The sequence below is a fragment of the Mus musculus genome, chromosome 11, assembly GCF_000001635.26.
Source record: "Mus musculus strain C57BL/6J chromosome 11, GRCm38.p6 C57BL/6J".
In the NCBI taxonomy this organism is placed as follows: domain Eukaryota; kingdom Metazoa; phylum Chordata; class Mammalia; order Rodentia; family Muridae; genus Mus; species Mus musculus.
Genome location: NC_000077.6, coordinates 98,810,325 through 98,835,347, shown reverse-complemented (window position 1 = coordinate 98,835,347; position 25,023 = coordinate 98,810,325). Strand labels below are relative to the sequence as shown.

The 25,023-nt window shown below is 44.2% G+C and overlaps 1 protein-coding gene across 1 annotated transcript in view; it reads right to left on the bottom strand.

Annotated features, from left to right (window-relative positions):
* Positions 1-1,540: 1,540 nt before the first annotated feature.
* Casc3 (cancer susceptibility candidate 3) overlaps positions 1,541-25,023 on the bottom strand; it is a 24,000-nt gene continuing 517 nt past the window's right edge. The window contains exons 2-14 of the mRNA NM_138660.2: positions 24,862-24,889; positions 24,413-24,450; positions 13,765-13,917; positions 13,537-13,688; positions 12,811-12,987; positions 11,949-12,628; positions 7,712-7,776; positions 6,679-6,793; positions 6,390-6,488; positions 5,920-6,134; positions 3,938-4,060; positions 3,740-3,805; positions 1,541-3,087 (exon numbers count right to left, since the gene is read on the bottom strand). Coding sequence (NP_619601.2) covers positions 3,782-3,805; positions 3,938-4,060; positions 5,920-6,134; positions 6,390-6,488; positions 6,679-6,793; positions 7,712-7,776; positions 11,949-12,628; positions 12,811-12,987; positions 13,537-13,688; positions 13,765-13,917; positions 24,413-24,450; positions 24,862-24,889 — 1,869 coding nt within the window. The 3' untranslated portion in view covers positions 1,541-3,087; positions 3,740-3,781. The remainder of the gene's footprint in view (positions 3,088-3,739; positions 3,806-3,937; positions 4,061-5,919; positions 6,135-6,389; positions 6,489-6,678; positions 6,794-7,711; positions 7,777-11,948; positions 12,629-12,810; positions 12,988-13,536; positions 13,689-13,764; positions 13,918-24,412; positions 24,451-24,861; positions 24,890-25,023) is intronic.

Here is a 25,023-nt window from a genome sequence, read left to right as displayed (position 1 = left end):
GAAAGTGGCAGTCACTACATTCAAGACCTTGAATCAGAAGCAAAGGAAGCATTAATTTGTGGTCCTCCTGGAGCAGCAGTGGCTTCCGTTCTGGCTACACACTGAAACCGCATGGGAGCTTTTTGGAATTGCTGATGTCCAGGTCACACCCTAGATCCATTATGGGATCCTGTGGCAGGCCCAAGGTCTCTGTTAGTTTAGAAAGCTCCCCAGGTGATTCAAACAGCCAGTGTTGGAAATCACTGCTCTAGGTCAACTGCAGCTGTAAGAAGATCTGGCAATTGCAAATCCTTGATGTTTTGAGTCACCTACAGGTAGGTCCATGGACTGACCCACAGCGGGAAAACTGATAGGGCATCTACATTACCATGAGAAAACCGAAGAGAATGGTAGGGTGGTATTCAATTACTTAACAGTGGAAATGGAGGCCAACAAGCTTAACTGAGTCAGTCCAACCCATGGGCTTCTACAAAGGTATTGGACAGGGCTACCTAAGGCAGTAATCTATCTGTCCCTTAAACTCCCATTATCTCTGCCCACTGAGAAGCAGGCTGGGGGGGGGGGGGCAGAGAGAACCCGAGGGCTTTGCTGAGCTTGAGTTTCTTCTTGCTGAGCTAGTTACCAGGGCAACAGGGAGAGCAATGGGATCTAACAGCAGGACTGGGGAAGAGGCAAGGGTGAGAAGGCACCCCAACATTCCTTTCTCCTGCCAGTAACCTACCCAGAGGGTTGGCTGACATTTTTTGCATGACCAACCAGGGAGACCATGTCTATAGTTATACATCACCTTGGGGGACAGAGGGAAGATGTCCCAACTTGTGGGCATTCCCACACCACCAAGGTAAAGCTTTGTGAAACAAAGAACAAATGTTTCCAGCCCCACAATACCCACTGGTCGTCCACACCGAGTGGCCTTTGTATAACTGTAAACTTCCACTCAAGGAAAGTTAATTCAAAACTGGAAATTACTCTGTGCGTGCTCCAGTCTCAAATATAAGGCAGCATGAACCAGTTGAAGGTCTTAGTTTTCCTTGTCCTTCCAGCTCAGGGTAGGTAGTCTGGTAGCTGTCCTTCAGGTTGTAGGCCTTAGTATTTTAGTGCCATCTTTACTTTCCAATAAAAGATAGATATCTACAGCTGGGCATCGTGGTACACAGTGAGACAGGGTCTCAAAAAAAAAAAAACAAAACAAAAACAAAAACAAAAAAACCCCAACAACATATAGAACAAACAAACAAGTCAAAAATTGTTATATGGCCGTGCACAGCTGGAATCCTAGCACCTGGGAAGCTAAGCCTCAGGTAAAGGGGAGTTAAGAGGTCAGCCTGAGCTACATGAGTGAGCCCTGGTGTGAAAAACAAACAAACAAACAAACAAACGGAGGACAAGAAACTGTTGGTTTCAAGCTTTGGGCCTCAAGGGGGCTCCTTACCTCTCTGCTCTTCCATTTTACCAGTCGGGCTCAAATTATGACTAATTCTGTAGTGAAATTAGTCTTCCTTCCCTCCCAAATCAAGACACACAATAACTGGCCACAGAGTCAAGTCTACAGTCTAAATTTTATTATCTCCAAGTCACAATGCTGATCACAAATGTGCACCCTTTAAGACAGTAACAAAAACAACACACATGGTGAAATCTTTGCAACTAAACACAGTGGACCGACAGACAACTGTCACAGTGTCTTAGTCTGGGAATCTGGGCATGCTGCCCACAGGCTTGAGGAGACATCTTCAGGTTTAAGGCAAAGGGAAGCCTATGAAAAGCACACCCACCAGCTACCCCTGGAAGAGCCTCTTAGTTACCTCCTCCTTGAGGGTTACCCCCACCCCGACTCAAGAGTGGTTAGGCCAGCTGTAGGAGGGAAGAATAAGAACAAGGACATTACTAGAGAGAGACAGCCATCACCTTCTCCCTCGGGTGCTGTGGGAACTCTGGCAGGCACAGTGCTGCAGTAACAGACTTCCACAGGGGCATGGGGATGTAGTGTGGTGCCGTGAAAGGAAGGGTGGGAAGGCAGCCTTTGCCCAGAAGGTAACTTGCTTCCTTAGGATTTAAGTCTAGGTATAGTTACCTTCAGTTTGCAAGTACAGGAGCAGAATTTGGGGAAAGTACAGTAATAACATCTAAAAACACTTGTAGCAGGGAAGGCATGGAGAAGTACTGCAAAAGACAAGGCAGACAGATGGCTGGATAGTATCTGTCTCTAGAGATGCATTGGTCCACAACTGGGAAGGGGATGTAGCCGGAAGGCTACAAAGAAAAGAAGCAGGGCCCACTACTTCCACTTACCTCCAAGACAGCCCTGAGGACTCAGCGCAGAGGGTCTCACTCCACCCTCCCGTCTCACAATAGCATCCAGTTTGTTCTCTCTCCCCACAGCAGAGATTCTGCCTCAGTGGAGGACTGAAGCCCATTAGAAGAGAGGTACTGTTGAAGGCTCAGATTTATAAAACCTGTACCCCAAGCAAGGGCTCCTACTCCCCCACTCTGAGCTCTCCTCTACAGTGGGATACTGCGTGCAGACAGCTTCCACAGGGTTAGAGGCATTAAAAAGACTAATAAAGACCAATCACAAGGAAAAGGCCAGCTATTTTTACACTTGGTCAAAACATTCTCAATTATGTGGGGTTAGCAGGGGAGTCAAAGGGAACCCAGAAAGGCTGGTAAACGAAACTGAACTTGTTTCATGTAAAGTCAGGGCAGGGCAGGGAAAAGGAGAAAAAACTAAAAACATTAACTTAAGAAGGGTAAATCAAGCTTTAAAAAAAAAATCAACATTCAAACAAACAAGCAGGAAGGAACTCCCTTGGGAGCAGAAGACACTTGAGTCTCTGGGGAGACAGTAAGAAACAGGCTTCTGACGCCTGGGTTGTCCAGTCTCTGCTCCTCGAGTCCAGGCAGCTCAAGTGAGGAGTGAGGTGGAAGGCAGCCACCTGTTTCTTCTCTCTCCAGCAGACCCGTCCTCAGAGAAGGAGGGCCTCATCCTCCGCCTGCTGGCAGGGCCACCCCACACCTTTGAAGCCCTCTGAGTAGTAGACAGCCAGCTGTATTTCCCTTCTCTCCTGAGTTTCCACCTCTCCTGTCCTATTGAGAGTTAAAAGAGAAGAACGGTGTGTCAGTTGGACCTGAGTATTTATATAAGCCTTCTCAGAGGCCCACTTCTAAATAATGTGGTTTATTTGGCGCCGAGGATCAAGTCTAAGACCATGGACATGCTACACCCTAAGCTTCTAAATAATGTGCTTTAATGACCACAAAACAACAGCAATAAAAATATCCCAGAGTCAGGCGTGGTGGCCCACACCTGTAATTTGAGCACTGGGAGGTAAGAGCAGGAAGAGGGAAAGTTTGAGTCTGGCTTGGGCTCAGAGTGAGACCTTACCTTCTAAACCAACACACACTCCCTCAGAGCCACAGAGCCACTTTCTCCTCCTTTCTCCTCAGAGCCCCGTGGCAGCCACAGCCACTCTCTCCTAAAGTCTTTACAACTGGCTTTTTTGGCTTTAACAACTTAAACTCATATTTTTTTCTTTCCTTAATCTAGTTTAGATTGGGCTCCTGTATTTTCATTCTGCAGTTTCCCAAATGAAAATCTGAATGTAGGAATGGCTTCAATTCTGCCCAGTGCATTCATAGATCAAGTTAGCTGAGATAGCATTAATGAGGTGGTTTTATGAAGCACCTCAGTGTGAGGCTAATGACTTACACTGAGAGTCACAGTACACTGGGTACTTACTTTTTCACATGATGTTATACTTAAAATATTCGAAAACTCTTATTAACTGGAACCCCTGCTTACAACCTGAAATAATAAAATTGGAAACTGTTATCATATCATGTCACACTTCCATAGAAACACACCAGAAGAAGAAGAGAAGACAGACCCTCTGGAGAAAGCAGCACCCACATGCTAGGAGAGTGGGAGGAGCCGTACCTCAGGTGGGGGGGGCTTGATGGAGACCGGCTGGGGAGTCCTCCGGGGTGGGGAGGGCTTGGGCTGCACCTGCTGCTGGGCGGGGTTATAGTAAGTCACTCCTCCATACACCTGTGGTGGAGCCTAGGACGCCGCCAGCCAGGAGAAGAAAAAAAAAGTTAAGTATTAACCCAAATTGTGAAAAATCAGAAAACGTTAGCTAACTGCAAAAACAAAAAGCACCGAAGACCATCCATTTTTAAGACATACTTTTGTGTGTCTGTGTGTTTGGGGGAGAGGTGTTGATTGCTTACTCTACATAGTGACTCCCTGTCTCAAAAAAACAAAAAAAAAAAAAAACGGGAGATCACTGGTAAGCCTGGCATTGCTGGCTACATTTAAAGACCAATCTTTTTTTTTTTTTTTTGGTTTTTCGAGACAGGGTTTTTCTGTATAGCCCTGGCTGTCCTGGAACTCACTTTGTAGACCACGCTGGCCTCGAACTCAAGAGTTCCACCTGCCTCTGCCTCCTGAGTGCTGGGATTAAAGGCGTGTGCCACCACGCCCGGCTAAGACCAATCTTTTTTTGTTTTTGTTTTTGTTTTGTTTTTCGAGACAGGGTTTCTCTGTATAGCTCTGGCTGTCCTGGAACTCACTCTGTAGACCAGGCTGGCCTTGAACTCAGAAATCCGCCTGCCTCTGCCTCCTGAGTGCTGGGATTAAAGGCGTGCACCACCACGCCCAGCTTTATTTGTGTTCTTATTCGAATGTTCTTGGACCATGTATAATAAAAGTGATATCTGAATAAAACACCAGCTGTCCAATAGCATTGTTTTCTCTGTCAAATACTGCACAGTCACAGTTTTTCCTGATTGTAAAAACAAACAAACAAACAAGAAAAGAGAAAAAGAAAACTAGCTAAGCATGTCTTGAAGAGCAGCACTCCTCCATGGCCTTTGCCTCAGCTCCTGCCACCAGCCCCCCCCCCCCCCCCCCCCCCCGGCCTGACTTCCTTCAATAATAAACAGTGACGCAGTAGCGTAAGCAAAATAAACCCTTTCCTCCCCAAGTTGCTTTCGGTCACACCACCAGTCTTCTTTTACAGCAATAGTAATCTTAACTATGACAGTGTCTGTGTGAGTGATGGTGGTGCCCTAAGAGGTCATAAAAACGTCATGAGATTCCCCCAAGCCGGAGTTCCTGTCAGTGTGAGCTGCCTGCCTACCATGGTGACAGGACTGAACCTGGATCTTCCGCTAAAGCAGCAAGTGCTCTAACCACTGAGCCACCTTGCAGTCCCTGGTTTCATTCTTTAGTGTCCAGCTCTGCAATCACTGCACTGCCTGGCAACAGAAAGGCTGAGTTCAGTCTTGGCATTCTAGATGCCAGATGGTACCAAGTGCCCTCAGGAAAGGGATGAGATATGCTGTCCAGGAGAAGACCGCATTCCTTAGCACAGCTGAGTAAGTAACACATGGGGACACCCCAAGATATAATGCAAGACACTGATCCTTAAGGAAACTGAAGAGAGAGCCAAGCATGGCTTTCCCAAGGATCTCTGAGTCAAGAGACTGAGGATCATATAGTCTAGGCCAAACAGGGGCTACAGTGAGATTCTACCTTAAACAAAACAAAAAAGCCAAACAGGGTCATGCTTGGTGGTACATGCCGTTAGTCCCAGAACTCAGGAGGCACAAGCTGGTAATATCTGTGAATTTGAGGCCAGCCTTGTCTATAGAGCAAGTTCCAGGTCAGTGAGGGCTATCAGTAAGACACCCCGTGTCAAACAAAAACAAAAACCAAGAAACAACTCTGAAAATAAGCAATGACAAAACATTACATAAGCTGTAGTTCCAGTTCTTGACCACCAAGGGGCGTCCTAGTGCCACGAAGGAGAACCAGAGGCATTGAAATGCTCTGACAATTCTTTTAACATTCTATTTCCCCTTACCACAGTCCTGAGTGAATAAAGGATGTAAACCCAGGAAACATAGGCATCTTACCTGCGTGTTAGGATACAGATGAGGAGGTGGAGGAGGTGGCAATGCTCCCGGAGCATAAGGGTAATTGGGGTTACCAAAATTCATGACACCCGGAGCAGAAAAGTAGGTAGGAGCAAGCAGTTGCTGGGGCGGTGGCTGTCCTGGGGACATGGACACTGGTGGTGGGTAGAGACCCGGGTTGGGCAGAGGTCCTGGTGACTGGTGGGGATGTAAACCTGGGCAAAAAAAGGAAAACAAAAACTGTAGACGAGGACATCATCTTTACGTTGAGATGGCTTAACTTGAACCCCAAAGCACACAGGCCAGAGGGTAGTCCTTAGAATAGGGTTTAAAACGGAGTTTGCTGCATAAGCAGCCAGGGCCGTGAGCATCCGACAGCATGACGGTATTGAAAAGACAGCGTTTGTAGAGTCCTAACCCTAACCCTGGTGTGCTACACCACGACACGAGAGGAGCGCGCGCAGGCTTACCTGGGTGGGGAAGGTGCATTTCCGGCTGTACGATCATGCCCTGTGGGGGCAGTGGGGCAGGGCTGTCACCATGGGTATAGATTGGTCCCTGGAACTGCACTGTAAGAGATATGGAGATTCTTACAAACCCTGACCCTTCATACCACAACAGCAACTCTTTCTGTCCTGCAGACCTTTAAGGTTCTAAGTTTCTCATATGAAGAAAATAGCAACTAGACAATGTGAAATGACCACTGCGTAGCCGGAAGGCTTGTCACTTAATTGCCTTTAGATTTAAGTAACAACTCACATGGATCATAGTAATGTCCCTCCATGATACTGATATGCACAGGAGGAGCAGGGGGCTCTGGCACAGGTCTCTGCCGCTGGGATGAGTAACGCTTAGCTCGACCACTCTGGACGCCCTGAAATAGAAAGAGCTGACTAAGAGTCCAAAGGGTGATCCTCACACCAAGTCCTACCTGCTTTATGTTGTACGACTTAGTATATGGAAGTGTTTAATAAGTGTTCATAAAATGAGCAGAAAAAATTGGTGAAAAACAAAAGCATTTAAACCTAAACACTCTACACTTCTGAGGTCCCAATTAAAACAAAACAAAACCCCAAGAGTAATCAACAGAAAAACTGCTATCAAGAACTTACATTGGCTGGCACGGCAGCCTAATCCTGTTATCTCAGAACGTGGGAATCAAAGGCAGGAGGACTATTAGTGTGAAGCTAACCTGAACTATATAAAATTCCAGGCCAGTCTGCATTAAAGGATAAGGGACCATCTTTAACAATAAAAAGATTGTTTTGGCTTTAACAGAGAACAAACGTGGCCATCTGAATGAAGACAATCCAGATCTGAATGCCTGGTCCCCAGTTAGCAGAACTGTTTGGGAAAGATTAGGAGGTATGTCACTTGGGTAGGCTTTGTGGTTTCAAGACTGGGCCATTCTAGGTGTGCTATCTCAGCCTCCTACTTTTGGATCAAGATGTAAACTCTCAGATGTACCCACTGCCATGTATCTTTGCTCTGCCACCGTGGCCTCTAACCCTTGGAACTGTAAACCCAACCAAGTGCTTTCTTGTATGAGTTGCTTTGGTCATGGTGTCACATTAACTAGGTCTGGACGTGGTGGTACACATCTCTAGTATTTGCAGTTGGGAGGCAGAGACAGACAGATCTCTCATAGTTTACACAGAAAGCTTCAGGCCAGCCAGAGCTAAACAGTGAGACTCAACACTTTCTTCTGATAGCACTGGAGGTCAACCAACGGTTCAAGTATTCTCTACCACCAAGGTGCACAGCCCCAGTCCTCCTCTTCCCACTTCTGTACCATTTCTTCCATCCGGTTAAACTGAGGTGGGGGTCCTGCTCCCATGTGGATGTGGTTAGGCACACCTGTAATACACCAACAAGTCACTGGTTGAGAACAGATAACTGTGAACAGGATTCATAGGTACCATCAAGAAAATAACAAGTGGCCGGGCGTGGTGGCACACACCTTTAATCCCAGCACTCGGGAGGCAGAGGCAGGCAGATTTCTGAGTTCGAGGCCAGCCTGGTCTACAAAGTGAGTTCCAGGACAGCCAGGACTGCACAGAGAAACCCTGTCTCAAAAAAAACCACACACACACACACAAAAAGGAAAATGAAAATAACAAGTGTATTCATCCTTTAAAACTGTCTGCTTAACTTGTTAGTCTCTGTGTAGCCTTCATTGTCCTGAAACTCACTCTGTAGACCAGGCTGGCCCTGAACTCAAGTTCTAGGTGATCCAATGCCCTCACATGTAGTGTATACACATCTATTCAGGTACATGTGTGTACATACCAAGCACATAGGGACATAAAATAAATAAATGTTTTAAACTATCTACCGTCAATTTGAACATCTTTAGATAGCAACAAAGCCCTTAAAAAAAATAACTAGCAAATAAACTCAAATGCAATTTTTTTCCTACTAAAAAAGGTATTTCCCTATACAGAAACCTTGGGAAACTGTAGCATATTATTAAACATACTATAACATGCTGGCCTAAGTGTCTCCTAATGATACTAGATATGAAAAAGAGATTATATTCTCTCTGGATAAAAATTACTTAAAATTGGGCTGGTGAGATGGCTCAGAGGGTAAGAGCACTGACTGCTCTTCTGAAGGTCCCGAGTTCAAATCCCAGCAACCACATGGTGGCTCACAACCACCCGTAATGAGATCTAATGCTCTCTTCTGGCGTGTGTGAAGAGAGCTACAGTGTATTTATGTATAATAATAAATAAATCTTTAAAAAAAATTACTTAAAATTAAGACATGGCTAAGTGGTTAAAAGCACTCATGGCTCTTGCAAAGGACCAGATTTGATTCCTAGCACCTATGTGGTGGTGGTGGCAGCTTACAATCACAAGTTATACTAGCTTTAAGGAATTCTATCCCCTCTTCTGGCCAACAAGAGCACCAGACATATATGTGGTGTACAAATATACATGCAGGCAAAAATATTCATACACATAAAAGTAAATAAATTCCCCTAAAATTTATTTATTTATTTATTTATTTATTTATGTGTATATGTATCCATGTATGTGCTTAAAGAGGTCAGAGAGGTGTTGTGATGGTTTGTAAATGCTGGGCCCAGGGTTTGACACTATTAGAAGGTGTGGTCTTGTTGGAGTAGGTGTGGCCTTGTTGGAGTAGGTGTGTCACTGTGGGTGTGGGCTATAACACCCTCCTCATAGCTGCCTGGAAGCCAGTCTTCCACTAGTAGCCTTCAGATGAAGATGTAGGCCAGGTGGTGGTGGTGGTGGTGGCGCATGCCTTTAATCCCAGCACTTGGGAGGCAGAGGCAGGCAGATTTCTGAGTTCGAGGCCAGCCTGGTCTACAGAGTGAGTTTCAGGACAGCCAGAGCTATACAGAGAAACCCTGTCTTGGAAAAAACAAAACAAAACAAAAAACCCAAAACAACAACAACAAAAAAAAATAATTGGTTTTAGTTTAAAAAATGTTTTATAGACAGTCTCCCAAATATATTGGAAAAGTATCAGTATGAAAAGTATACTTCTCTGTTCAGAGATCAACTAACTCTAGTACTAATAGTTTACACCAATTTTTGGTACTCAAAAATCACCTGCACCAGCCCCGAGATTCCTGAGCTGAAAGTCTGTTTTCTGACAACTAGCTTTCATGGTACCAGCAAGCACCACACAAGCTTCTGAAGACCGACCAGCACCGCACAGATAAACCAAGGGAGTAGTACTCGGTGATTGGGCTTCAGACCCACTCAATAAGAGGGAAATCTAGCCAACTACTCAAGGTAGTGAAGTCATCTATCTTTTTTTTTTTTTTCGGTTTTTTCGAGACAGGGTTTCTCTGTGTAGCCCTGGCTATCCTGGAACTCACTTTATAGGCCAGGCTGGTCTCAAACTAAGAAATCTGCCTGCCTCTGCCTCTCAAATGCTGGGATTAAAGGCGTGCGCCACCACCGCCCAGCAAAGTCATGTATCTTGAAGGAGAATCTACAACCACCTTTTTACTAAACCAGCACAATCCCTAACTACAGTCTACATATTTGTCCTTAGACCACAGATCACTGTAGTCTTGACCTCCCATCAAGGAACCTTCGCTTTGCAACAGATGAAGACCATTACAGAAAACCACATCACAACCAGTCAAAATACAGCTTTAGAACTCAGTACCAACAGACACACCCAGAAAACAACTTTTCGACCTAAGGCTCGGGGATCACTGAGGAAGAGGAGGTGGAAGGATTTTAAGTGTCTCCTAGTACCATGAGAATCTACACCCATGAATTCTCCCGAACACTAGCTCAACAAGGACAACAAGACACGCCAAAGTGAAGAACAGAAAAACTTATCAGGCAGGCCTTAACCCTATAAAAAGACCTACTGACCGCTAAGGAAAGAAAGCTGAGCAGGAGCGCCTCCCTCAGGAAGAGCACATCACCTGGTTATCCAGTACCAGAGTGTCAGTCCTGAAAACATACGCACAGATAACACTATACAGACTGAGAAACGTGAATAATTATGTATTTAAGAATATAAATGCATATAAACACATGCATATAACAATTAATAAAACAGTTAATGAAAAGCCATGAACTTCAAAGAAAGCAAGGAGGAGTACGTGAAAGGGTTTGGAAGGAGGAAAGGGAATGGAAAAATGATCTAATTGCAATCACAAAAGCCAAAAGAAATAATAAACACCCACATGGCAACTCAAACATCTGTAATTCTATTCCCAAGGGATCTGATGTCTTCTTCTGGCCTCTATGGCTCTGCACACACATGATACGCGGACATAGGTGTAGGAAAAACTCCTACACATATAAAAGTAAAATTTTAGGCTTGAGAGATGGCTCAGACGTTAAGAGCACTGGCTGCTCTTCCAGAGGACCAGAGTTCAAATCACAGAACCCACATGGCAGCTCATAACTGCCTGTTAACTTTCAGGGGATCTGAGACCTTCAGAGACATACATGCAGGCAAAACATGAATATACATGAAATAAAAATAAATCAATTGGGCTGGAGAGATAGCTTGGAGGTTGGGAGCACTGACTGCTCTTCCAGAGGTCTTGGGTTCAGTTCCCAACAACCACATGGTGGTTCACAGCCATCTGTAATGGGATCTGGTGCCTTCTGCTGACCTGCAGGCATACATGCAGGCAGAATACTGTATTAAATAATAAATCTTTAAAATAAATAAATAAATAATAAAAAGAAAACTTCAAAAAAGGGCTTTTCAAAAACTAAATGATACCTGCTTTTATTTTGTTTGTTTGTTTGTTTTGGTTTTTAGAGACAGGGTTTCTCTGTGTAGCCCTGGCTGTCCTGGAACTCACTCTGTAGACCAGGCTGGGCCTCGGAACTCAGAAATCCACCTGCCTCTGTCTCCCGAATGCTGGGACTAAAGGCGTGTGCCACCACGCCCGGCTTTGTTTTGTTTTTTGAGACAGGGTTTCTCTGTATAGCCTTAGCTGTCCTGGAACTTAATCTGTAGACCAGCCAGGCCTTGAATACAGAGATCTACTTGCCTGTGCCTCTCCAGTGCTGAAATTAAAGCTATGTGGTACTACCACCCTACATGTATTTATAAAGTTAATTAATTAGAAGGTCAATTCATCCTTCTAGCCACATTTCAAAACATACTAAAAAGCACCTGTAATATACATAGTTCCAATAAGAAGTCTGTCTCTAGAAGAAAGGATATTAGGATTTCCTTTTAGAACAAAATATCCAGATTCAAATACGTTTCTGCCTTCAAACATTTAACTACTGGCGCAGACAGTCTGAAGATGCTATCCTCTATCCTTTTTGTGCAGAGAAGAGGAAAGTCACCAATACAAAAGAGCCAAGCATTGACAACTAGCAGTGTGCATAAGCAGCTAGACAGGCTTGGGGATCACAGAAATTGCTCTGAAAACAAGTAGACAAACCTATGAATCTACCCTTTCTGTCCTGTTAAGGAGTAAGGAGCTCTCTGTTACACAGGGCATCCCTGAGAGGTTAAGTCCCAGCGACATAGTAAGATCTAGTCCCTCGCCCTGAATGCCTTACCTCGAAGTTCCCGTGGCTGCAAGAATGAAGGCTGGCTTGGACTCCAACTTTGTTCTGCTATATTTAGCTGCGCCACATCTTGCTCAAGTCCACCTGTGGTAGAGTCTACTGGAGCCTCCCAGTTCCCAGTCTTAGCAGCTGGAGTCGTTTCGGGGACTGTGGCTGTTGAGGCCAGCCCTTCAGATGGAGGAGGAACCTCCTCAGCAGCTTTGACTGCATCCCCAACTTTGGTCCTGGTCCTTCTTGCCCGGGAATAGGACTTCTTCTCAATGGGCCTGTCAGGAGCTGGTGGGGTGATGTCGGGTACAGCAGCTGGCGTCTCTGAGGCCACCTCTTCTTTCTCAGGACTTCCAAGCAATGGAGCATCTGGCTCTGGAGATGGATCCCTCACAGGAGTCTGCTCTAGACGCCGTGACCGGTAACTAGCTTCATGCTTAAGAGTCTCAGCAGACCGGCCACCATGCTGCCCAGCAACCTCCACAGGCCTGAAACTAGTGCGGCCATCCTTGAAGCCCCCAGATCGAGAGTAATTCCTGGATGCAGACATGCGGCCAGTACCTGCCGTGTTCCTGTTAATAAATGTCCTAGGTGGTAGATTGCCCCCAGGACCCTGGTGGCGATGGGATTTGCTTGATCGATCACCAATCCAGTTTGGATCTCTTTGTGGGGAACTTCCAAATCTGAAACAGTAAAACTGTTAAGAAAAACAAAAAGAGACCCCCACAACCAACCAACCAACCAACCAAGCACCACCACCACCACCACCACCACCACCACCACCACCAAAGGAGTCAGGGAGATGTTCCAAACCCCACAGTCAGTCACTTTAAAGATTAGAAACCAGACTCCTGAATTTTCCTACCGAGGTTTCCGGATTCTTCGGGGTTTGATGTCATCAGGATTGTGAGCAGACCGAATGTCATAACCATAAAGTGCAATTAGCTCCTGCCGAGATTTCGGGGCCTGTTCATCCTCACGGAACTTATCATGTTCCCAGCGACCCTCATCTTTCCATAGCTTTCGCTGCCGTCCCTTGGGTCTGGACCAAACCAAGCAGAGGTATCTTGAGACAATTAATACTTAGAAATTATCTGTCTACTAAAATGTAGCCTATAAAATCTTCCTATCTCAGGAGGCACAGATTAAAGAGGTAGAGGTGTAATGACCAAAGCTCTGGGACACCTGCTCTAAATCTGGATCCTATCTCTTTTACCATCAACAGTTACCAAATCTTCCCTTTTGTAAAGACAAGGTCTTACCATGTAACTCTGGCTGGCCTGGAACTCACCTCTCTTAGATTGTTCCTGTCTCTTCATCCTGAGAGCTGGGGTTGGGCTGCACACTACCACACCCACCTCTTTTTGCTCTGTGAGACAGGGTCTCATTAGGCAGCCAAACCGGCCTCAAGCTCACAAGCACCCTGCTTCAGACCCGAGTGCCAGGACTGCAACCGTGTGGCAGTGTGTCTGGCACCTAGCTGCCGAGCACTGCGAGCTTCAATTCCCCAGCAGTGATGCTCATCTTAATGTCTGAGCGGTAAAGCGCTAAGCACAGCAGTCAGCAGCAGGAAAGCAAAAATGGCTGTTACCGGACTTCCTCCTCCTGAGTCTGTCCTCGAAGATCGTGCTCAAAGAAGAGCCCTTTCCTGGGGATGTAGGCTGGGTTTTTCCGATCCTCATCGTCATCCAAGTGCTTAGGGCCTTTTTTCCCCACTTTGTTCTCCACAGGCTCTGTGCTCTCCTGGAAAATAAGGGCCTCCTTACTCTTCCACATCCAGGGACTTGAGAGGCCCTGTGCCCTCCTGCCGTGTACTGACCTGCCCATCGCCGCTCTGCCTCTCCCCAGTCACCGTGCCTTTAGACTCAGGCTTTTCCTCTCCCTTTTCTTTCGCAGAGGAATCAGCAGCATCGTTAGCTTCTGATTTCAGCTCCACCTTGGAATTCTCCTCTTCACTGTAGTCTTCTTCACCCTGAAAAGGTGTCCTTGTTAATTAGAGGTAAGATCTGAATAGTAAATTTTTACTTTCCATTCTTTTGAGAAACATTTCCTGACAGACTTCACTACAGTGTTAGAATTAAAAAGAAGCACAGCAAGTATGGTGGCTCATGCTTATAATTCCAGCACTGGGAGGTAAAGACAAGACCGGTATACAAGGTCATTTTCAGCTACATAGTAAGTGAGGCCAGCCTGTTCTATAGGAGATACTGCTTCATAAAAACAAAAAACCACAGGTTGAGGAGATAGCGCAGTTGATAAAGTGCTTGTCACAAAACCACGAGAACCTAGGTCTAGCACTCATGTACAAGCCAGGCATGGTAGCACACACTCGAAATCCTAGCGCTCCAGAGACTCAGAGAGAGTCTTGAGTCTTGTTGGCTAGCTAACTTACCTCAACTGAGGAGCCTCTGGTTCTCATGAGAGACCCTGCCTCAAAAAACAAAGTGGATGGCCCCTAAAAAAAATGACACCAGAGCTTGTCCTCCGGCCTCTACACAAACTAAATAGAAAATAGAACAAGCATTTCAAAGGCAGGGCTTATTAACTCTGTGGTAGAGTGCCTGCCTAGCATGGCAAGGCAACATGTCTATTTAACCCAAAGCCAATGTTCTTAACAAATTTCTAGAGAACAGGGCACTATAAAACTACCCCCCCCCACACACACGAAATATGCACATGTCTTTATAGATAGTTCTTGAATACACAGGTAAGGAATTTTTAACAGTGATAGTCAGGAAAGGAACAAGGGACTGGAAGACTAGCCTTTATAGAGCCTTTCTTTCCCTTTCCACAAATCTTAAAACATATAACGTTTAATATACTACTACTCTGGCATAAATTGAGTTTTCCCATTTCAGAATGTTCTAGGAGACTGACGAATGGCTCAGTGAGTGAGTAACTGCAGTAGCTGCTGAGCCTAAGGACTGGAGCCTGAGCCACAGAACCCACACAGTACAAGGAGAAAAGCTACTCCACTCCTCTAACTTTCACACCAATGTCATGGCACATACACACACACACACACACACACACATGCACATACATACACACCATAAGCAATTGTTTTTTTAAATTGCCTTAGAGTAGAAATTACTAACCTTCCTGATTACGTGGCTTCAGTGAGGTAGCACACACCTATAATCCCAGCAATTCAGGAAGCTGAGGCTGGAAGATTGAGTTCAATACTAGCCTGGGTATCAAATTGAGATCCTACTTCAACTTAAAAAGGAAAAACAACCAAAAAACTACATAGAGCTCCTTTGAATCTAGGATTTCAAACTCTCAGGATTCTATAACCAGACTGAGAAAACACAAAGACAAAAGTTTTCCTTGACTTGTGTGGAGGTCGGAGGACAATTTAGGAGTCAATGTTCTCCTTCCACATATGGGTTTCAGAAACTAACCCCAGGCTGACAGTCCTCACGGTAAGTACTCTAATCCACTAGGGTTGAACCCGGGTATATTTATTACATCGCTGAGCTACAGTCCGAGCCCCATGATTTACTCATCTCCCCCACCCCCAATGTATAGCTCAAACCCAGGGTCTCACACAGGCAAGACAAGCACTAACCACTGAATTATATGTACTACAGGCCCAGAGCACACACACTTGTGGTTGTTTTGGAGACAGAGTTCCACTATGTAGCTCTGGCTTGTTTAAATTTGTTCTGTAGACGAGGGTGGCCTGGAACACACGAGAGATTGCTTGCCTCTGCATCCCAAGTGTTAGAATTAAAGGCACGCACCACCACATTCAGCTTCTAAGACAGTATTTTTTATGTCATGACATGAATACTGAATTTCTTTTTTTGTTGTTTTTTATTTTTCCAGACAGGGTTTCTCTGTGTAGCCCTGGCTGTCCTGGAACTCACTTTGTAGACCAGGCTGGCCTCCAACTCAGAAATCTGCCTGCCTCTGCCTCCCAAGTGCTGGGATTAAAGGCATGCACCACCACTGCCTGGCTGAGTACTGAATTTCTATAGCACGAGATTCCTAGAGAAAAATAACACTATCCACAGTAACATGATAAAATTATGTTATTTTTTTATCTGGAAAAACTTAAGAGAACAACCTGCTGTAGAAATGACAACAGCCAATGTATGAATACTCTCTTTCTCTCTGAACCATCACCTCCCCTGCCCCCCTCTTTTTTCCCCCTTAGAAAAGGTCTTGCCATGTAGTCTTGACTGTTCTGGAACTTGCTAAGTAGTCCATGTTGGCTTCAAACATGGCTCTGCCTCCTGGTGCTGGTATTAAATGCATGAGTCACCACATCTGACTTTTATCTTTTCTTTAACAATTCAAGTTTGAATGATCCAGACAAAGAATATTAAATCTCTCCACTTAAAAAAAGTATCATTAGCCGGGCAGTGGTGGCGCATGCCTTTAATCCCAGCACTTGGGAGGCAGAGGCAGGCGGATTTCTGAGTTCGAGGCCAGCCTGGTCTACAGAGTGAGTTCCAGGACAGCCAGGGCTATATAGAGAAACCCTGTCTCGAAAAAAAAAAAAGACAATTCTTTGTTTTTCTTCTATACGTGCATGTGCGCACCTGAACGTATGTTAGTGTACCACATGCAAGCAGACACCTGAGGTTATGCGAGGTTTAAGGTCCCCAGGACCTGCAGTCACAGGTGGCTGTGAGTCGTCATGTGGGTGGGGGTGCTGGGAACAGAACCTGGGTCCTCTACAAGGACAGCAATTGCTTTTTTTTTTTTTTTTCATGGCAGTTTCTCTGAGTAGCCCTTGTTGTCTGGAACTAGCTCTGTAGATCAGGCTGGCCTGGAACTCACAGAGATCCGCCTGCTGCTGCCTCCTGAGTACTGGGATTAAAAGCATACCATTACCTGGCTGTAGTATATTTTTTAATAGATTTATTTATTTATTTAATTTATGTATAGGAGTACACTGTTGCTGTCTTCAGACACACAGTGGGCATCAGATCCCATTGCAGATGGCTGTGAGCCACCATGTGGTTTCTGGGAATTGAACTCAGGACCTTGAGAAGAACAGGGCATGTGTCTCTGTCCTTCCTTGCCTGCCCAAGGCACCTTCTGATTGGTTAAAATAGAAAACCTATGGCCTATATAGCAGAAAGTAGAATGAATATAAGATGGGACGTGTGGCAGAGGAAAAAAATTCAGGAAGGAGGGATCCCACCTAGACACAGAGAGAGTTGGATATATGAAACTGAAGAGAGGTAACCAGCCATGTGTGGCAGAACTTAGAATAGTATAAATGAAATAAGTTACGAGCTATTTAGGAACAAGTATACCTTAAGGTCTAGGCATTAACTCATTAATAAGCCTCTATGTCATTTATTATTTGGGAACTTGGGGCAGGCACAAAAAAAAAACCCTAACTGTTCCAAATAGCACTATTAATGAGGGAACTTTGTTTTATACAGCATTCGCTTTAGGCTGTGATAGAATGTCAATGAGGAAACTCATACATTCTTATTGAGAAACTATTTTTGCTGGGGATAATGATGCACACCTTTGATTACAGTTTAGGGAGGCAGAAGCAGGCACATATGTGAATCTGAAGCTAACTATGTCTATACATAGTAAATTCTAGGCCAACCAAGACTATAAAGTAAAATCCAATTTTATACACAAACACAAAGGAATAAACTAATTTTGTTGACTGGGCAAAACAGAACAGTGTAGTGTTGAGAAGACTCCAAAACAGACTCAAAGCCTGTTATACATCCTACCCACCCACAATAATAAATATCAAAGATATGTGTGCAAGGTTCTAGAGGCTAGAAAAGGTGAGAGCCCATGGAGCTAAAGTTACAGGTGTTATGAGTCACCCAAAGTGGGTGCTAGAACTGTGAAGTGAACTCAGGTTCTCTGGAAGAGCAGCAAATGCTCTTAAACGCTGAGCCATCTCTCCAGCCCCATCTTTTTAAAAAATTTATTTTATGTATATGAGTACACTGTTGCTGTCTTCAGACACTCCAGAAGAGGGCATCAGATCCCATGACAGACGGTTGTGAGCCACCATGTGGTTGCTGGGAATTGAACTCAGGACCTCTGGAAGAGATCAGCCAGTGCTCTTAAGCCATCTCTCTGAGCCATCTCTCCAGCCCCATATCTTAAAGAATGTGTTCATTACTAATACACTAGAGAATAAAGCACATTTTCTTCAACAGGTCTGACTAACTCACAGCCAGACCAAGTACTCTAGAATCTGTGTTCTCAGTCAGTGCCCACAAGTCTCTTGAGAAAGTCATGGCTATGGAGGTGTAAACATGAAGTCTGGCTCCATCTGCAGCTCTGTGAAAGAAGACTTGCATGCCTATATACTGCTCAGGCAGAGCCTAGGTGGAGAGAGCTCTAGTTCAGCCTAGAGTTCTTGGCCCCCACTTTGGTGGCTCATGACCATCTGTGACTTTAGCTCCACGGACACTATGCCCTTTTCTAGCCTCCAGACACTTCCATTCTGGACTGACTCTACTTCTGTTTTTCTTCAAGTGTTACCAGCCTTAAGCTTGCTTCCTTTTTCTACAGACTTCAATAGTATATGATGATACAGGGCACTTCCTTATTTAGAGACAGCAGTAAGAAGCTGCTTTTTCTAAAGAAAAAGAGAAACAAGACAAATCTGGCCAGCAATTCTATTATGAATGAGATACTTTCCCCAACTTCTTTGAGAATTCACTGTCCTTCAGCTTATTTATATGGTATATTATATTCATTAATTTACCCATGTCGCACCAAACTTGCACTTCTGGGATGAAGGCACTTGGTTATGATGTATAATCTTCATGTGTTCCTGAATTTGGTTTGCTGAGATTTTTCTGCATTTATATTCATCTGAGAAGATGATCTGTTGTTTTTAATTATGTCTTTACCTGGTTCTGATACCAGGATTATACTGGCTTCAACAAACTCAATTAGTCAGTGTTCCTTCTATTTCTATTTATGGAATAATCTAAGAAGGATTGGCAAATCTTCCTTAAAAGTTTGAAAGAATTCAGCAGTGAATCCATCTAGTCCTAGGCTTTCATTTGAGGGAAGATGTGCTGGCTAGTTTTATGTCAACTTGCAATAATCTGCGAAAAGGGAACCTCAATTGAGAAAATACATCCATAAGATTGGTTGTAGGTGATACCATCACTGAGCTGGTGGTCCTGGGTTCCATAGGAAAGAAAGCTAATCAAGCCTGTAAGCAGTGCCCTCATGGCCTCTACATCAGCTCCCACCCCCGGGTTCCTGCCAGGCTTTCCTCAATGACGGGGGATATGTGAGCAAAGTAAACCCTTTCTTCTCCAAGCTGCTTTTGGTCATGGTGTTTCATCATAGCAATAGTAACCCAAAGACAGAATAGTTTTGATTATGGCCAAGAATTCTGCAGTTTAGCTGGGCAGTGGTGGGGCACGCCTTTAGTCCCAGCACTCGGGAGGCAGAGGCAGGTGGATTTCTGAGTTCGAGGCCAGCCTAGTCTACAGAGTGAGTTCCAGGACAGCCGGGGCTAGACAGAGAAACTCTGTCTCAGAAAAAAAAAAAAAAAAAAGATTTCTGCAGTTTTTCTCAGTAAATGCCTCAATTTCCTGACCTCTCCAATACACTGGGGTCTCCACAACAACTGAGGCTGAGGCCTCGCCTTTGCAGCATCAAGCACTGGTCTTCCAGGGCCTCAATGTAGGGAATCTGACCTCCACATACCACCTGGTTCCAGTGGCTCTCTTGAACCTTACTTAGTATAAGCTGCTGGTGAATCCTTGTTCTTGAATCCTGACGAACTCTACTTCTTAAAGCAGAAAGCTTTTCTCCTATCTTATAAAGTAGAAACAAAGAACTGTCTTTGTATATACCTTCCCTTCTCACCTCTAAGCATTTACTAGTTAAAACAAGTTTTTCTACACAGGGGATGGTGGCAACTACCTTTAATCCCAGCACTTGGGAGGCAGAACTAAGTTTAAGGCCAGCCTGGTGCATATACTGAGTTCTGGGATTAATGGTATGCACCTCCTGGCCCAAATCACCTTCTGACCTAGTTTTTGTTTCATAGTCAAAATTTTCTTTTCTTATACTCAGAACTGAGTTTTACCAACAGACTCTCATGTGCTAGGCAAGTACCCCCTACCCACACTGAGCTACATTCCCCTGCCCTTTTTTGTATTTTCTTTATTCATTTATTTTTGTTTGTCTTGTCCAAGATGTATATATAAACTGTGGCTGTCCTGGAACTGGCTGTATAGACCAGGTTGGCCTCAAACTCAAGAGATCCACCTTCATCTTATATCTCTGCTTTCTAAGTGCTGGGATTAAATGTGTGCACCACCATGCCTGGACTTAATAATATATTTTTAAAAATGTTTCTTAGAAGTCAGGCGTGGTGGCGCACGCCTTTAATCCCAGCACTTGGGAGGCAGAGGCAGGCAGACTTCTGAGTTCGAGGCCAGCCTGGTCTACAAAGTGAGTTCCAGGACAGCCAGAGCTATACAGAGAAACCCTGTCTCAAAACACCATACACACACACAGGACAGCCAGAGCTATACAGAGAAACCCTGTCTCAAAACACCACACACACACACACACACACACACACACACACACACACACACACACACACACACAAAATGTTTCTTGGGAGATTCTGAGGAATCTTTTTGGTTGTTTTGTAATACTGGTGAGTAAACCCAGAGCCTTGTAAGTACTGAGCATTCTACCACTGGGCTACAACCCCAACTGTTTTTTTCAAATTTTTATTCTGAAGCCTAGTGTGGAAGGATGCTAAGGAAGAGGCAGGTGGATGTCTGTGAGTTCAGGGAAAATTTGATCTACAAAGCAAGTACTAGGTGCCAGCCAGTATACATAGTGAGATCCTGTCTCAAAGAAAAAAAGGAAAAAAAAAAGAATCTGAAACAAGATCATTCTACGTTGTTTGGCTGGCATTTATCATCCTCCTGCCTCAACCTCTTAAGTATCTGAGATTACAGATGAGGACCGCCATATCTGGCTTCAGCAACATAGTTTATTTCTCTTTAAATCTCTACATGGAACGACAGGTTCTAGACAGCAAACCCCAAACCCTTAGACATTTATAACAAAATTATGTTAATAAAGTATATCTTAAACTTCCAACTCTAACTATATAAACAAAAGCACCAACAGCCACAGGTGTGCACAGTGCTAAACACTGGTTTAGGAGAAAGCAGAGATGTAAATGGAACCAAGAACAGGAAACCCCTGAAGCAACCAACCCGACTGCTGAGAGCAGAGGTTACCATGAAACTAGAAGTGCTTATTTACAATCTTAAAGAGGCAAACTAACCCAGCAGCCGGAACATAACAAACATGGTTCCAGAACAAGCTGGGGAGAGGAACAAGAGCAAGGAACCTCAGCAAGCTTCCCTTGTTTTTCAGATGTCACAGGGAAGCTTGAAGAGGAAGCTCTGTGAAGTCAGAAAAAGGTAAAAACACTGAAGTGAGCTTTCTCCTAAAGGCCTGGTTAGGAAAACTAAACTTCGACTAAAATGAATGGGTACTGACTGGAGAGATGTTTCAGCAATTAAGAGTACTTGTTGCTCTTGCGAGGACCTAGGCTCAAGTCTCAACACTCACATGGCAACTCACAATTTTCAGTAACTCAAGTTCTAGGGGAATTTTGAGGGCACTAGTTGTACATGTGGTACACATATATACATGTAGGCAAAACATTCATACATATAAAGTAAATAAATCTTAAATAACAATTAAGAAAGGCAGGCCGTGGTGGCCTACACCTTTAACCCCAGTACATGGGAAGCAGAGGCAGGCAGATCTCTGAGTTTGAAGCCAGCCTGGTCTTCAAATCAAGTTCCAGGACAGGCAGGGATAGAGAAACTCTGTCTTGAAACAGAAACAAACAAACAAAAGCAAAAATAATTATGCCTTAAGTCTGCCTCCTTGTGATCTCTGTATAAACAGGAACCCCTTTGGTAAATCTTTTGTTCTGAGGAACACTCTCTCTAATACTCTACTTGAAAGCTCCTAACTCGTACATAAAGAAAAAAGGTCTCCCATTCACACACAGAATCTTACGGTTAAGAAAAATAAGGTCCAGGCCAGCCAGGGCTACAGCCAGGGAGATTCTGTCTTGAAAGTAAACAAACGGGCTGGTGAGATGGCTCAGTGGGTAAGAGCACCCGACTGCTCTTCCGAAGGTCAGGAGTTCAAATCCCAGCAACCACATGGTGGCTCACAACCATCCGATCACGAGATCTGACTCCCTCTTCTGGAGTGTCTGAAGACAGCTACAGTGTACTTACATATAATAAATAAATAAATAAATCTTTAAAAAAAAAAAAAAAAAAGAAAGTAAACAAACACACTAATAAGTAAAAGCAATGGGCATGTTCCTCTCTTACACCCTTTTACCCTGTAATCTCCTTAAGTGAGTTTTATCCTTTTGGGGTAATTTTTGGTTGTTTTGCTGTTCCTTTTCTTTCTTTTTTTAAGACAGGGTTTCTCTGTGTCGCTCTGGCTATCCTGGAACTAGTTCTATAGATGAGGCTGGCCTCGAACGTACAGAGCTCCACCTGCCTCTGACTTCTAATGCTGGGATTAAAGGGGTAACTATGCCTAGCTTGATCCTTCTCTTCATCAATAACCTCACCTAACTTTGCCTCATTCTTACTTGTCCAAAATTCTTTGCTGTGGCATCCATCAAAGACTCCAGGAGCATTTGAATAGAATCTCTTCAAGGCTTTTAGGAGAGGCTCCTCAGGCTGTATACATACATACATACATACATACATACATACATACATGTATATATATACACACAGACATTTTTTTTCAGGTAAAACATGCATATACATAAAATATTTTTTAAAGTTTCATTTCCCAGGATGGCAATGAATTTGAAATAATCTTCCTGACCCTCACTCCTAAATGCTAGATTTTGAATTAGTGTCACTATGCAGAAATGCTCACATGTGCAAACATGCAATGGAACTCAGAGAATCAGATATTCTTCCTTGGGAAAGGTATTCATTGTAGTCTCTGAGACAGTCTCTTGGTGGAAGGCTAGACAGTCTGTGTGCCCGCCCAGCAAGCTCCATAGCTGTTTCTGCTTTCCCCAGCAATGGAATTACACACACCATCACACTGGCTCTGGGGATTGAACCCAGGCCCTCTTTACCAAACTGGGCCATCTCCCCAGCCCTTATTTGAATTTACATTTTGTCAAATTAATTTCTGTGCCACGTGTTTTTGTTTCCTTGGCCTAGTGTATTGTTTTTTTTTTTCTTTCTTTTTTTTTTTTAAAGGCACGGTTTCTCTGTGTAGCCCTAGTTATCCTGGAACTCACTCTGCAGACCAGGCAAGCCTGGAACTCAGAAATCCACCTGCCTCTGCCTCCCAAGTGCTGGGATTAAAGGCGTGCACCACCACGCCCGGCTGTATTGTCTTCTTTTATGCAACTTCTTAAAACAGGACTTCTGAAATAATGCTTACTGTTACCTCCTTAAGTGTAATAAGGCAAGACAGTCAAAATTCCACAATATTTATAAGATAAGGGCTAAGGCAGAACACTCCGCGGTAGCACACTTTTCTTGCATGTATTGACCTGTAGGCTCACCCTGCAGCATCAAAAAACAAAGAAATCCCAACCTAAATAATACAACAAGCACAGTCACAAACCAAACCCTTGGTCCACCATCTGCTTCTTCCTGAATGCAACCTATCTCTAAAACACAGAACACGAGTCTGTTCAACCAATCCTGCACAAAATAACTAACTCCATGACAATGTCATTCTGACAGTATCTACAGCTACCATCCAATCAAAACAAAGTTCACAATATGTTTTCTGATTTGGAAAACATTACCACAGATACCAAAAAACTCTAGCTATAAAATAAAGGATGCAGTTTTTTTGTTTGTTTGTTTGTTTGTTTGTTTTGTTTTGTTTTTCGAGACAGGGCTTCTCTGTATAGCCCTGGCTGTCCTGGGACTCACTCTGTAGACCAGGCTGGCCTCGAACTCGGAAATCTGCCTGCCTCTGCCTCCCAATTGCTGGGATTCAAGGCATGCACCACCACGAAGGATGCGTTTTTGCACAAACTATTCAGAATTCTGTCCTTCCAAGATTTCAAAATCATGCATGCATGAGGAGCCAGTCAAGTGGCTGTCTTCTCAATCCAGACATATAAAGGACCCTGTCCAACACCTTGTAAAGGATTTCAGCATCGTATTCTCTGACTCACAAACTCACTTTCTTTACTGAGAATAAATCAACTAAGTGTAACCTGTCCCTTCAAGAGGTGTGGCTTCAAGTTGCAGTCATTAACCGGGCAAGGCTGGAATTAAAGACATGTGCCACCATCACCAGACTTCTAACAGACTTTTAAAAGCACACGAGAAGAATGTATAAGAGAAGCAAGTCAGGGAATTTTTGTACCACACAGCTAGAGGTTTTTTTAAAGAGACATTTTCTGACTTACGCCATAAGGAAAAAGAATCTATCACACTCACTTCTGAATCTTCTGCACTTTCATAATCGGAAAGAACAGCTGAAAGGAAAAGACAAATTATGTGATATGTAATAACATAAACGTTTGTTACTACATTTCTGACAGTTCGTTTTGGGCCAGGCAAACATCCTCACTTAATTTGTGGACGCAGCAACTTTCTGGGGCAGATAAAATTATAGTTTCTGTTGACAGATGGAGAACTTTGGGACCACACTGACGAAAAACTATGCTGTTGTCAGGTGTTATTCTAAGTCACCACAGTGCACTCAATCTGTCACCTTCCAAAAAGGAACCAAACCAAACAAGCATGCTCATCATCACCATGACACAAACGCCACTCCCGGGGAACGCTCTCCAAAAACCCCTAACAAACCGAGAAAGACCCAGTGTAAGATATACATGGCCTTAATTTACATCCACAAGAATTCAAGATAAAGTAAAATTACTCACCATCTCCTTCCATGCCATCTTCACTCTCCTGGGAGGAAGAAGATCACACAGGTTAGAGTTGGTGATTTCCAGACGCGGGGAGCCCACCCGCAGATAACCGTGAGGGACGACTGAAGAATCAACACAGATGGTTGGGTAGGAATATGGGGCAAGATAAATCTT